The 15474-nt window shown below is 39.4% G+C and overlaps 1 protein-coding gene across 17 annotated transcripts in view; it reads left to right on the top strand.

Annotated features, from left to right (window-relative positions):
• The window catches only part of LOC104058407 (TLE family member 4, transcriptional corepressor), a 296638-nt gene that overhangs the window by 22278 nt on the left and 258886 nt on the right, over positions 1 to 15474 (top strand). For all 17 annotated transcript variants that reach the window (XM_054055175.1, XM_054055165.1, XM_054055172.1 and 14 more), the window contains one exon: positions 7501 to 7563. In XM_054055175.1, coding sequence (XP_053911150.1) covers positions 7501 to 7563 — 63 coding nt within the window. The remainder of the gene's footprint in view (positions 1 to 7500; positions 7564 to 15474) is intronic.

A 15474-nucleotide genomic window follows, 5' to 3' on the forward strand; every position in this document is an offset into this window, starting at 1 on the left:
TTAGTTCTTCATGTTGTACACATTGAAACTACTGATCTGCAGTATTTGTTTCTTACTTACCCCTGAAGAACGGTGAACGTGTGATGCAAATAAGTAGGGGACTTTCTGCATCCAGTGAAATTTAAACTTCACTAAACCCACTGTATGGATGCACTGTATGCAAGGAGTGGCTTAGATCAGCTTGTGTTATTTCCAGCAGTTGCAAAGGAACTGTGGTCGAAGTCTTTGGAACTATGTGTTGAGAGAAATCAAATAGTAAGGGATGATCGTGCACGTGCTGCTGTGGGAAACACTGAAATGGGAAATTCTGACCTGAATTGCAGCTAGGAGACAGGTGCAAAAGACTGGACTTGGAGCTGAAGCTGTCTTAGTTTAATACCACAGGTTGGAGTTTTCTTTTTTAAAAACTATGAAGTTGGATTCCTTCAATTGGTGGAGAGTAGTGGAAACTTCTCATCCTTGTATTATAAGGCCATATTTCACAAAGCAAGTATTGCTGTGAAATGCTGAGGATTGCTGGTAGGTGAAAGGATAGTATCTTGCAGAGGACTTCAAAACTTTACCAGTGTAAACAGCAGCTGCCATGAAAGTGTCCCCCTTCCTACTCATTTCCATCTGCTTTTTCAGCAAGTTTTTCCTGTTACCGTCTAGGAAGGGAAATAAAGCCAGTCTCTGCCATTTCAAGTTCCACTTACAGCCTTTTTTTCTGCATACTGTGCAGGTGCTTCTGGCAAGCAGAGCAGGATGCAGCCTGCTATTTGGTTGTTCAGCCTGAAGAACTGAAGGACTGTGAAGATGTCTAGACTGTGCATTTCTGTTCCCTTACTTACTCGTAGAAGACAGTATTAACAAAAGACATTTACTTCCTCAAGTGACAGGCTTGAAGCATGTTTATATTATCACATTACTTGACTTGCTTTTTATTGTCTTAATAATGAATGAGTCAATATGTGTTCTTTCTTGCTCAGTTGAGCTCCATGTGGTTCTTGAGACATTAAATAAAAGCCATGTCTTACCAGTTCACTTCAGCTGCCCATAGATTGGGATATAGAGAATTGATTTTGAAAATTCTGCCACTCCAGTTTATTGCTTGTTTTTCTGCCTGCAATGTTTTGTGCAAAATAAGCACTTAAATTAACTTACAAAGGATAAGTGTCAAGTTTACAGTACTTCCTTGAGCTTAGCTGGGGATGTTTGTAAATAACCTTGATGGGAGGATGATGTGGAGAGTGTACCCATGGTTATTGGCAGAGTCTGGTGGTCCTGTTTATGTTCAGCTTGTGCATGCATTGCTCAAATCTGAACTTGAGTGATCGGTGTGTGGAGTTGGTTTCAATTCCGTATCCTTCTCACTAGAGAACTTTTCCTTCCACTCTCTTGACTACAAGACTGGACGTTTTGTGGCTCCGTTTCCAAACGTCATTCCTTTAGGGCTGTAGGGAAATTTGTGTTCTGGGCTTGCAGTATTTCCTCCAGTTCTGCTGAACTAAATTAAGCACTTCCAAGCAACAGTCTGTGATTAAAACAAAACACATTCTTCTTTATGAACGGAGAGTTAATTTTCTGTGAAATACTAAGATGAGCTTTTTTGCTTGCTTTATTCAGAATCATGATATGTCTTATATAGTATAAAAATGTTTTTTTTTTCTCACTAATTTGTGAAATGCCTGTTTAGATATTATGGGTATGTGCATGCGTGTGTTGTTGGTAAGCACTTAATAAACTAGATTGATCTTTTTGGCAAAGGCTGTATTGCACAGAACAAATTAATCCTGAAATAACAGTTGTTTTAGATTATTGTTATCAAAGTGTAATTGCATATATTCTTTTTCCTACTGGCTGCTGAGATGGGTTTCCCAATACTGTTTTATTATTCTGTTTTATTTCACCTATATGTGTATAGTAGTTTTGTTTCTATTCCACTGACAGACCTACAGTGTCTGGTGGTAATTCCTTACTAACAATTTTTTATAATTGTAATAACTATGGAACTTGGTGAAATATAGTGGAAGGAAGTATTTTCCTGAAATTTATATACTATAAATAAAATCCAATTCTCTTCTTTTCCTCCACCAAAAAAAGAATGCAAATGGAGATTTTTAAGCAACAAATTGATTCTGAACTTCCTATGTATTATAACTTTTTTGAGTATTTTAACATCTGGAATGTATATGACTCTTGCTTCTCTTTTATGCCCCATCTGTGCTAATAATTTGGATTTATGCTAAGTTCTTATCAAGGTACTTAAACACATTCCCGTATTTTACGATGTGCTAATGTCCTGTTTAGCTCTGTGTGGCAGGGGTAAATTGAATTAAATCCCTATGTTGCCATTCTCAAAGGGATTTGGGAGTCTAGTGGTATGCCACATACTCCCCTCTGTGAAAGCTGGTAGCCACGGGGTGTGGCTGTACCTCAGGACCAGCTTTGGTGAGCACCCTTCAGGGGCTGGGTTACCTTGCAGGACCGGAGGTGGAGGTGTAGCCTAGCCCACAAGCTTATCTTTGGAACATTTTTCAGAATGCTTTACAGGCACTTACGAACTTGAAGGTACCATTTAGCTATCAGCTTTGGTCAAGAAGATATTGTTGGCTCAATGGTAACTTGTTGCTCTTGTATCCCTCCAATAATGCTGAGCTGTCAGCTGATATGAGCCGTAATGCCTTTACTTGGATCAGATTCTGTCTCAGTGATTTTATTATTGTTTCTTTATACAGATAACAAAACAATAAAGTTACCAACAGTGTAGTTAATAAATATTTAATCTTTCTTTTTTAAAAAAGACAGCATGTAAGTGGCTATGAAAAGAGCTCAGAACTGTTAAAGTCGTGTCTTTTGTAGGTATCTGCCAAAGAAAGCAAACACAAGCTTGATTAGATAAGTAAAAAGACTGTTCTAGCCCAAGTTTCCTGCCTGTTTCTCCTGTCATCTTTTCTGTTTCCATGCCGGTGTGTTTTTATGCAAAACCAAACATCTTCTGTGTTTAGGTAAAGGAGTATGGAAGTGTCGATGTTTGTTAATGTGTTTGACAAACTATGGCAGCAAAAGCTATCCTTTTTCTATTTTGGCATGAACAATTGCCCTCTTATTGGGCCATTAATGCTGTTTCAGAGCATCCTGCTATATCCACAGGCAGTAATTTAGCAGCTGTTTATCAAGATCTTTCATAAAGATTTGAAAAGTTATTATAACATTCAGTCACCCTAACAACAGCATTTCAGAATCTGTGCTGGTTTAAATGGGATATCTCTGAATGTAGTTGTTCAGGGATGTGTGACCAACATAACCTATAAATTTGATTGGAAGTGCAGTGCGGGTATACGCTGATGGATGGCAGATTAGAGCCCTGATTAACCATGTAATTCACAGACTGGGAGTATATTGTCCTAAGAAAGATTCATCAGATGCAATCAGAATTTGAAGTGGTCAAAGGGAATTCAAATGTGCTGTGTGCTTCCTCCCTTCTCATTCGCCGTGCTTTTCTTCTTAGGTTGCCCTCAGTAATTTATTTATTTATTTTATTTCCAGAGCTGAAAAATACTTCTTTGATGAATCTGCTCCTCACCCTAAAGCTGTCTGTCTGTTATTCATCAGAAAGCAGGTCGCAGTTCAGTGAGCAGAAGAAAAGATTTTAATAGAAGCTGTGCCAAGGGCTGTAATGCATCATTTTAGGGCCCTAATTACATTACAATGACAAATATCAATGGTGACAACAGCAATATAACCTACATCCTTTAATGGCGATGCTGGAAAAGGAGCTTGGGCACTGCGCCATCAGATTAGACTTGGTTTCAAAACATAGGCTATTAGAAGTGTGTGTGTCCATAGTATGATAACTGAAGCCCTGCGGAAGGTCATGTAAATAAATGATACCTCTCTTAAGCTTGGTTCCATGGGATCAAAAAGACAAAAAGACGACAATGAAAGCAGGCATGGTTCTGAGGCTCCTTTGGCTTACCATGTGGGGAATTGCTTGCCTGATTTTATCAGATCGTACTTTTTCCTTCTCCTGTCACTTAGATCGATTGTGAAAAACCCATTAGCCTCGTGTATAGGAGAAAATATCCTAAAAAGTTTTTTTAAATGTAGGGTTTTAAAAATCTGTGTGACCTTAGAAGTATGAATTGAACTCCTGGGTTTTTTTTTTCTATCTGACTTTGCACCTTATCCAAAGAAGAAGGAGTTTCCAGGCCCTCTTCAGTGGCTGTAGGAATAGGCCTACTGAGATGCTATCCTGCATCATCGGTACCTACACCTTCCAAGTTTTAGGGCTGTGTTGCAAGAAACCTACACTTAAGTAGCTTCATATGACTAACTCTTTCTCTTCTATGTTTTGTGGTAAACAATAAAGCTTGTTGCTGTGGAATTGTGTGTACAGTTAGTTGCAGAAACAGATGCAGTGTTAAGGCAGAGGGTATTTTGTATTTATTATGTGAAAATGTCTGGTTTAAGATTCTTTTGGTACAGAATGTGTGATGTCCTTCCTGTCATCTGTACACACACAGTGGTTTCCTTCATGCCTTCCTGCCGCCTGTGGTCTCCCAAGGTAGGCAGTTAATGTCTCAGTCATGTTGTGCCTCTGTGGTCCACTGCTACTGAACTGGGCTGTTGCCTTTCTGCCGAAGTGTTGAGGGTTCTAAAATGTTATGTATAACCATGCAACCGGAGACAGTCATTTTTAGGAGAAGTGAAGACTGTTTCAATAAGGCAATGGCCTGAAACCCTTCTTTGGCACAGCAAGAGCTTCTCAGCTTTGTTGTGACTGGCCCAGCAGGCCCTTTGCCTGCTAGAAATGCTAGTGGGGAACGTCTCGGCTTCTCTTGAAGCTGTCAGCAAGCTCTTTTTTTTCTCTGCAGCTTGAGCTGGTGCTGTCTCCATCAGCTCACTTTCCTGCGTACAGCATGAAAAGACTCGCTGTTCTGCATTCTGATGGGATTGGTATCAAGTTTATTACAGTTGTGTAACTGTTGGTATTCGGTCACCTGTTTTCAGTTACTTATACCTAAGAAGACACTTTTTAGCTTAACATTTTCCGGGCTCAGAATCTGCTGGAGGTGAATTTTTATCATGAATACTGAGCAACCACATGTTTCAACCACTTTTTTGGCCAGCAAAGCAGTATAAAAGAGACATACTACATTCTGTTAGCAAGCAGGAAGGGAAGGGATCAAAAGAAAAACATCATAGCTGAAATAACTTCAAAAGCACTTAACTGAGAAGAAATGCTTCCAAGTGAGTTGAATAAAATTATTCGTGTTGATGAAGCTGTATTCTAGCCGAACTAGAGTTTATGGGTTTGATGTAGAAGCCGGTGAAGTTTTACACCCTGTGTTACTCAGGAGGCCAGATAAGACAATTGTAACAATCCCTTCTGGCCTTAAAATAAATGAATCTGTAAGTTTTCCTTTAAATTGCATTCTGAGCTCCTGCATGGCGTTTTGAGCCAGTTTTCTTCTCAGTTTCTAAGCAGAGCCATAGAAGAATCCAGCTAACATAGCTGTGGTGTAAAGAGAGGTGTTCTGCTGAACACAGGTAAGGCAAAAGATCCCCCCAGGAGCAGCAGAGGAGGTTGGGACAAGTATTTTAAAGATGGGTAGGAGGAGTTGTTTTGCAGTGAGGAAAGCATCAGATGCCTTTTTTTTTACTAAGGCACGTGTTAAATGGCATTCAGAGGATTCAGCTCAAGTCAGGAAAGTGACACTTTGGAGTTTTCATGTGGAAAAGCCTCAAAAAGCAGAGTACATAGTTTTCTCCTTGATTTTAAGGCACTCGGGACATTCCTTAAGAAAAAGAATGAGACCTGAAATTTGGAAATTACTAAATTACTAAACTAATGGTGCTTGAACCACTACAACAGAGGTACTTGCTGCTGTAAATTCTATTATAGTCCACAATTAGACTATAATAGAATTAATCAAATATTGTTTCTCAAGTAATTCCTTATTGGATGATGCAGCCTTTCTGACTGAAGCTTAGATGCACAGACCTTGTCACTCCCTGTACTGGTCTGTGTAACAAGCAGTTTGTAAACCTCTGTGTCAACTACTGTAATAAACACTGTCTGTTTAAAGGAGTCTTAAAGTTTTACGTTGTGGGATATCTGATATGATAGGCACATGTAGACCTTAGAAATTAGCAGGCACTTCAGCTTTATCATGAACAGAACGTATTCTCAAGTGGTTTTTAAGGTACCTATGCTCCTGAATAAACAGAAAAGGCGTAGTAGATAAATGTAGAAAATTTATTAGTTTCTTTTTAATGAGCTGAGGACTTGCATTAACAGTGAAAACCACTGAGAAGATACTGGAGGAGTATAACATAAAAATTTCTGTATAAATAACCGATGGGGGTTTAGGTGGATTTCAGCAGAATGAAGAAATGATATTGTGAAGTACCATGTGTTAACTCTTAATGTATCCCGGTATGCACAAGGGGGCAGAATTAGTTCCACCTCTAGCTTCGGGTGTCTTTTGGTTATGTAGCCATATAAATGTAATAGTAATTAAACCGAGATTTATTTTATATGTGGTCCTGACTTTTTATTATTGCTAATTCTGAGTCTTTCTGTTCTGTAGTTGCTTCTCTAAGCATTCACAATTTTAAAGAAAACGTGACAAAAAGGCTGAAAGAGTTGCTGTTAAAAGAAGGAAGCCTAAATTGCACAAGTTTCTGTCTCAATCATATGGTTAATCACTTTGCAAGAGGGAGAGCATTCTGTCCGTATAATGAGGAACTGATCCTGGTTACAATTTATTATAGAAAAGTTGATTTGTTGTTAGAAAGTCGAGGTGACTTTAAATATTGTGTTCCAGGAGCTATAATTCTTGTACTATATCTCCGAATATCCTCTGTCTCTATTTTCAGATTAAATACACAGAATAAGAATTGATCTCCAATATGAAAATAAAACATTGTGTATTATTCATTTCTGATCACAACTGCAACATGAAAGCAACTACAATTAACCTTGTGTTTGATAACAGTATGAATATAATAGAAGACTCCATATCCCTCTAAAATGTGGTAGAACGATTATCAGTGAAGTTGTATATTGTGTTGCTAATGTCCTCGTGATAGTGTAGAAGTAACTGGTTTATTTGTTCTGTTTACATACAGTAGCATTGCTGTAATTTGAAGTGTTCCTTCGTTTTGCCTCTTGGAAGAGAGTTTAGTTCAATACACAGTATTTTGTTTATCTTTTTTTGTTATATCTCCTGAAGTTTTTTTCTTTAAATGCCTTTGCGTAGTCAGAATTAACTTTTCTTTGTGTCAATTCTAAACTGTTCTTTTTTTTAAGGAAAACTTTTTAGCCAGAAATTATTAGCTTCCTTGGTATTCTTGAATTGGTGTCCAAATACTTTTGTTATTTTGATAATATATCCTGGCCAGGGGATGATTAGGTATGAAAAAAAATCAAATAAATTTATCTTCGGTGTTCATGGGTGACAATTGCATCTGAGAATATATATAATTGAACTTCTTTCTTCTTGTCACTTGCAGGCCGAAATTGTCAAGAGACTGAATGCTATATGTGCGCAAGTCATTCCCTTCCTGTCCCAGGAGGTAAGTAGTTGTTTGTGTTGGTGCTGTTCTAAACGATTGCCTCATTGTCTCTATTACAAAAGTGGGACTTATGTCAAGACTGTTAAAGTCTTTATGAATCTCTCGGTGCTTTCAGATGGCTTTCCACTGCGCTGTTATCTCTGTAACTTAATTATCTTCTCCAAGTCCATTATAATAGCATTTAAATATATTCATGAAATGGAATATGTTGTACTGCATTGAGCAAAATTTTAGTTGTTTAAATATTTTGCTCTCCTGTACAATGCAGTTTTTCTCACAATTAGGACTTCATTGGTCTGAAATCAGAGGACAGCTTGCAAAAATGCTAGAAGGACATGGTTTGTGCTACATTCTTGGCAGCGGGCATTAAAGTTCAACAGAAACTTATATTTGGCACACTGAGTAGTGATGTTCAAAACAGTAGGCATATAAATGTGGCTTTTTTTCTGTCTTTTTTTCTCTCTGCATCACAGTTTACTTACTACCTTAAATACTTTTATGTTTTCTTTATGTTTGGGAAATATAGATGAAAGATTGAAACTTGCTGTGAACTGATTGCTCTAAGCATTAATTTTCTTTGAATTATGATTTGCTGACATTATCTTGAGTGTGTTATAGATACTTTGAAGGGGACTGGGATTTAGGGGAGTTGGTGGGAGCTGGCAAAGGACCAGCAGATATGTAAAGTAAAATGATAGTGTGGTTCGTAGAAGGTGAGCTTGGGTGCTTAACAGCTTCCCCTTCCCACCCTACTGGAGGAGAGGGGCTGATAGCTGTGGTCTGACAGCACAAGTGGGCATGTGTGGGTTTAACAAGTGGTTTCATTTCAATAAAATTGATACCCAAGAAGGCAAAGCTGGAAGGTGTATTTCTGTACATTGCATCTGTAAAATACCGTGCCTGAGAACATGCTGCGACTCTCCCACCTTTTCAGATGTTCCATAAAATGTCTTTGCTTTACAAGGGAGCTACTCATCCTGCTGCAAACTAGAGGCTGTGCTCATTATTAGCATTCAAGCTAATACACTGTGTGTGCATGCGTGTGTGCAAGTTTTAAATGAGAATAATGCTATGAAAACTAGAACCTGACAATGTTCATGAGTCTCACTGGACTCTTTGTTTGTAAAGATGGATTTGTGGAAACTGAATGATGTATAATGATGTGGTTGCATTGCTGGGGCGTGAGAATTCAAGTACTGTACAGATCTAAACCAAATAGCTATCAGTTTTGTACTTTGGCTGCTACAGGATCTCTATACATGTAGTTACAGGATTTTATTTGCTGTGCAGGAATAGCACAGCATGTATAAATGAGATCTGATTGATACTCATGCTAAAGTGAGCACTAAAAATACTCAATTTTGAAACAAAGGCAGGGGTGAGTACTTGGCAGGCAAAGCTGTGATCTTGGCAAAGGCATGGGTTCAGCATTTCCACAACAGGGACATCTTCTCTAGAGTATGTAATATCATGTTTAGAAACTTGGTACCAGTATACTACTGCTGGTACTGAAACTGCTGCATTCAGCTGAAACGATAAACAAAACTTGATTGCTGTACAAAAGTAAGTCACACCACTTTGCTTGCTCTGCTTCCACAAACCCAGCTCATGTGCTTTTTTGAAGGTGGTGTTTCTTGCCAGTTAGACAAGCACAGGTATTTCTTGGGCTTAGAATGTATTTGAAGAAAGATGTTTGATTCACAGTGACTGATAGATTTTTTTTTTTTTGCCTTTGATTTTGGAAATCCCTTGTAGATGCTCATGTAGAATTGAGAAAAGGAGGGAATAGAAAGGGTGTGTTTTTGGGGGGCTTTGATGTTAGTGGCATCCAACTCAAGTGAGAAGAGGCTCTCTCCTTTCTCCCTTCCCTGAAGCTAAATCGCCCTGGAGTCATTTTTCTGAAAACTGGTATTAAGGCAGCATTTTAAGTCCCTGCCTTAGAAGGAGTGGGTACTGTGAAGGTGGCAAATGGTACTTGATTCTTCCATTGAGAACAATTTCCCATGTGGTGCTTATATGCAGTAACTTTTGAACTATGAGCCAAGGGCCCTGATCAGTGTTTAATAATGTCTTGTCATCAAGCTAAGCATGGAAAGCAATTTTAATGTAATTCTGTGCTTAGCCATTGCAGTAGCTTGTCATTAATATGCTAGTTATAAGAACTACGTAAGTAGACAACTGAGATGATCCAGATTGTAAATTTAGAAAACGATGTTGTCCCACTTCTGTCATGAGTACTGTACCACCCAGTGAGGGCTTAAGTGCACCAGTGTCAGTGTGCTTGATGACTGCTGTTTATTTAGTTAGGCTTTAGATCAGGGCTTTGAATTAAGCAGTTTTAGAAGTGAAAACAGGTCCTGTGTGGTTTCTGTGCTAGTGAGCCTCTGCTTTTCAAACCCATGACCCTTCACCTGTTTGCACATCTCCTTTACCAAGTCTTACAGCTCTTCCTCTGTCCATGTTGCATGATATCCAAGTCCTTTGGGCTACAGAGGAGTTGGAGAGGTCAAAAAATTCACAACTTCAGCATTTTTACGTGCATCAACAAAGACAAAAGAGAGTGCTCCCAAAAAGCTGGTGTACGCATCTTTCTTGTGTGAAGGTGAGTGTGCTTTTTGTAATAGTTCACCTGCCAAGAGCAAGAGGGGACAGCAGAGAGGGACTGGCAGGCGAAGTGCAAAAAAAAAAAAAAAATCATGTTGTGGTTAGGAAGATCTTGGTAATTGTTTGACCTATTTTTAGAAACACTTATTTAAATCAGTTTATATTGGCATATGCTGATGAGGCAGAAGAGAACACATTTCCAGATTTGAGTGTTCTGCTAGTCTTGGTTTCTATCCAATTTGTGTCTTTACAAAGTCAGTATCTTAATGGAAGACACTTTATTTCATCATCTAGATTAATAGAGGCTTGAATTGCAGTGTGCTTTTGCTGTTTGTGAATTTTGCATACAGTCTTACTGTGGAATAGTGGCTGAAAAATGTCATCAGGCACCTTTGTATTGCACCAGAGGGAAAAATGGATGAAATACAGTGCTTACATGCACTGATGGCAACATTATTGCTTCATAATAGCACCAGGTTAACTTGTCTTATTGCTTGTTAACTTTGTAAGGAATCAATGGCTTGCGATAACTCACTTAAAAGTAAGAAATCGTGGCCAAAATTCCTAGAGATCTTGTGAAAAGAATGCAATTATAATACATCACTCTTCTATGTGTGCTAGTGTCTGCTTTGTTTCGGGGGCAATCCATTAAAGTGTTAAGGAAATTCTCCAGGCTTCGGTCAGTTTTACTGTGCTGTACATCATCCAAACATTGAGAATAAAGTCCCTAGCCTGCCTGTATAGATGCTCAAGTGGTACCTTGTTTTACCATCTGACTTAGGCAGATGGTAAAAATCAGCACAAGAAATACAAGCTTCCCATTTTGATAGGAAAGTGACTTTGTGATTGAGGCATGATATGGACCTCAGGGGTGATACGTGCGTTCAGTTTTTGCTGGACTTGCAGGCTTCCTGAGTTGCAACAATCATTTTTCACCTCCCTTTGATGTTGTGACATATCAGTGTATTTAAAGTAGTTCCTATTACATAGGGTGAAGAGGGTGCCTACAAGGTTGTAGGTAAATACTTGGAGGTAGTTAGCTCTCAAGTTAGCTTAGTTTTGATCTGCTGCAACTGGTATACGTAGTTCAGGGCTCTAATAGTCAAATAATCTAGCCAGTGAGATGCAATTAATTTCAGGTCTAAAACGTCGATCATACCTCTGCCAATTTCAAGTGAATTTACCAGCTGCAGCACTGTGTAACGCTTGCACCATCCTGTGCCTTTCAAGTTGGAGCTGGTTCCTGTCTGGTTGACGTGGTATGTGTGGCTGGCTGCAGCCTATAGCTGTTGTGGGACCTTGTGAGTTATCAAGTGCTGAACAACCTCGTGTCCTACGTAATGGTATTTGTTCAGTGTGGCTGCCGATACTCATATATCGCATTTACCTTCTTCTGAGTATTGACTGTGTTTATATGTATGAGACATACATGCTGGCTGATTTACAGCTAATGGTGTAGTTGTGGCAACCTGGAGCTCAGCACAACCTACAAAACTGCTTGAGAAACCAGACGCGTGTTCACTGTTGTCCCAATGCCGTGCTGCAAGCGTTACATAGGCTGGAGGAGGCTCTAATTAACCTTTATTGGGAGATGCAATTTCTGTTCCAAGTGCCAGTAAACTAGCTAGTCGCAAGCTAGAAGGATTGCTGTTTAATAGGGATCTTCAGTTCCCCATAAGGTGGTCATATATACTTAGAAATACGATAAAATGCCGAGCAGTGGCCTGCATACATGCCAACAAACATACAAGAAGGAAATTAATGGTTCTGCTGCAGTTCTTAAGCAAGTACTGTACTTCCTCTAAGCAAATAATACAACTGCAAAGTGATATGAATAAGAGATAGCAGAGACTGCTTGCTTCTGTAAAGTGAACTGTGGAGTTTTGCTTTGGATGTTGCTGGTGCTGACGACAGGCTGGAATTAGGCATTTTTAACACTAGCATCCGTGTGTGCCTGCTAGGGGGAATTATGGCCACTCTGTTGCTGTCAGCACGGCTCTCCTGTCATTTGGAGCTGCAGGGAACTCTGACGTGGTATAAAAAGTCCAGATATTTTCCACCATGCTGCAATGCCTGTGCAGGAGCCAGGGCTAGATGGCAAGACAGTGTGGTGAGACAATGTAGTGATGAAAAAGCCTGTATCCTTCTTGTGTTCTCTGTTGTCACTGCCCACCACGAGACTGAAAAGACGCACTGCTTATTACAGAAAGCAAAAAAGGGGTGAAGAGAAGAGGCAGTGAAGAATTTATAAAGGAGAAACAATAGCCTGCATGACAGGTGAGAAAGGGCATTGAGTTCATTGCACTGGCCCATTAAATGCAATGCAAAATACTGTTTTCCCATCACTGAAGAAGATGGGTCTGTCATTTGCTTGTGTGCACAGAGGAAGACTAACGTTAAATGTGTGGGAACACTGCAAGCCTGTGTCTATATTTGGTTGGGAGAAAAGTAACCCTTCTTTGTTGTTGCTGTTTTTCCTTCACTGTAAATTGCTACATGATTACTTGATGGGCAGGCTGATGTGTATTGTTTGGTTTTAACATAATGCTGCTTTTTTCCTGGTGCACTGGCTAGGGAAGGTGTTCAAGCATGCGGTAAGCTCTGGAGCCATCCGTGCTTGGGTACCCTGTGTGGGTTGAGCCAGCCAGCTGTTGTTCTGTCCCAGGCCGTCCTTCTCCCTGCTTCTCATCTTGGTTTTGGGTTTCAGTGGGTCCCTGGAGTGCATTAGGCCTCTCTTCTGCAATCTCTCAGATCTCCAGCTGTCACCAGAGTCATGATGGATAATGGAGAGCCCCTCACATAGCCCAGGGTCAGAAATGCCTGACACAGCTGGTGGGCTCTGCAAGCCCTGCGCTGTGACTCTGCTTTTTTGTTTCTTTATCTACTGGAGTGCATGGTTTGTGCTTGTAGCTCAAGTAACCCTGGAGTCACAGGGAGCAGCCCCCCCACAGGGTTTTGGGGAGCTGATTGGTTGCTGCAATGAGGTAGAAGTGATGAAGGCTGATTACAGACCATCTATTTTGGGTCTTTTGCATACTGTGCCACTGAAGATTAAAGCAATGTTAAAGCTGCTAGTAATAGAAGAGTTTTAATTGTGTCTACCTTACCTAATTTAGGCTCGGTGTTACAAGGCCCATGGGTTTTCTCCTCTCTATGAAGGCTTGATCTCAAACCTGTTAGAATCAATGAAAGATGCCTTTTGTGGCTTCACAGGGAATTTATGTCTTACAGTGCTTTCCATCAGAAATCTCAAAGTGAGATTTTGGTACTCTATCCCTTCTCTTCTCTTCTGCTCACATGGGAATGAAATAACGTTTTCCCCAAGTATTCCTCAGAGCCATTCTTTTTATGGTTGCTGTAAAGGAAAAGAAAACATTCAAACTCATGTGGAACTGACTTATTTTTTCAGAACCTAGGTAAAATGGGAATAATTTCTACAATAATTTTGGTGTTTTCAGGCTGCCTTTCTTCAGATTCTTAAGGATTTTTTTGTTCTCCAACCCGTGGCCCTGGAAACAACATTTAAATGCTCATATCTACCATCAAGACCTACGTCTCTTTCTTTTACCTTAGTGTAAAAACATTGTCTAGGAAATGGAAGGATGACTGCAAACTTCTCAGTAAATGATTTTACTTAAAAAAAAAAAAGCAGAAAAAAAACCAGCAACAACCCAAAACCTCATTTTGGTTTGGTGTTTTTTTTTTTTTTTTTTTTTTAAATACTTGATCAAAAATGCTGTGACCCATTTCTGATGTGGCTGACTACCACCAGAAAATGGTGGTGTAATTTTTGTGATCACCTCCTTGCCATATAGAGTCAATATGTCACCAGGCTTTCAGCTACATAATGGATGAAGGCTGTACCTGCCCTTAACCTGTGATGACCTGGAGATGATACTAGATCATCAGGAACTTGAGGCTTGAGTATAATTTCCTTTTTACTGGTTATATGTGATGGTGATGCACCACTGCATTTTTTACTTTTTTTTTTCTGAATGCCAAGTATTTGCTCATGTTCAGCCTGCTTTTTGTTCTTTACATTATCTGCTTATAACTAACACATTTGATTTACATTAGCACTGTAGCTTTACAAAACGGGACTGCTGTGATTCTCTTAGCAGCAGTGTGTTATTTGCTCTCCTGGCATTTCCTTCATTTAATTCTTCTTTGCTTAAAAACAAACAAACCTTAAAACCATTTTGCTCTTTCCAGGAGTGCCTCTAAATTACCTCCTTTATTATTTGCATTTATCCATTTTTTTGTAGTTGAGGTCAGCATTTGTTATATTTATGTGTGGATATTTAGGCTTGCTTTTGCTCACCCTAACCTTAAGGGCTTTTATGGGAGAGATTTTATAAGTGAAAATGCCCTTTTTTACATTCCACTGAGAACTAGCAAATCTTAGACTGTCAATCCCCCAAGGTAGCAAAACCCTTTCTTATGGCCCTTTCTCCCAGCAGGGCTCAGTGTGCTGCCTCAGGAGTCTTTCTGATGCTCTTCACATAATCTTGTGTTAAAGAAGTCTTGAGGATTTGGGTACTCACCTTATACTATGCAGGTTTCTGCCTCTGGTAAGGATGCATAGTAGGTGATGCTGCATGGTCTGTGCCTTGGCTCTGCTTTGCCTGTATACACAGCCATGGAGGGAAAACTAGAGGCATTAAAGAGATCTTCTCAGCCTTTTCCTTAAACTTTGCACCAAATAACATCTAGGCTTGGTTTTGATGCAGACTTGATGTTTCATCATTACTGTTTCAGCCCCTCTCAATATAAGCAAGAGCTAACTACTCTCTGTGTTCAGCTTGTGGCTGTAAATCAAAGATTACTCACTCCCAGAGCAGATCACGTGACAGTGCAGTTCTCACTGACACCCTCCTTGAACCCATTTGTTGAATGTAATCTTGAACTTGTGAGGCTGCTTGTGCATATGTCAGCAATAGAGTTCCAAACAGGCAGGGATCTGGTTGCAAGATGAGGACCTCATTTTATTTGTACTTGATGTTTTCAAATAAATATCAATCTGTTTTCAGCATACAGCAATTTTGAATTTACTGCAGGAATACAGTATCACTCAAACTGAGATAATAGAACCACTGAAGCTTGTAAACTGTGTTGTTAATTAGACCGTGTGTTTTTGATGGACTTTTTAAAGCTATTAAAATTTACATGTTGGGGACTGAAATAATTAGTTCTCTTTCACGTGTTTGACAGAGTTGTGAATGGCATTTTAAATTTCTTTTTTAAGGCTGAGCTGCTTTGAAATGTACCTAAGAAGGAGAATCTGTATATACTTCAGTGATGTGGGTG

The sequence above is a fragment of the Cuculus canorus genome, chromosome Z (assembly GCF_017976375.1).
Source record: "Cuculus canorus isolate bCucCan1 chromosome Z, bCucCan1.pri, whole genome shotgun sequence".
Taxonomy (NCBI): Eukaryota; Metazoa; Chordata; class Aves; order Cuculiformes; family Cuculidae; genus Cuculus; species Cuculus canorus.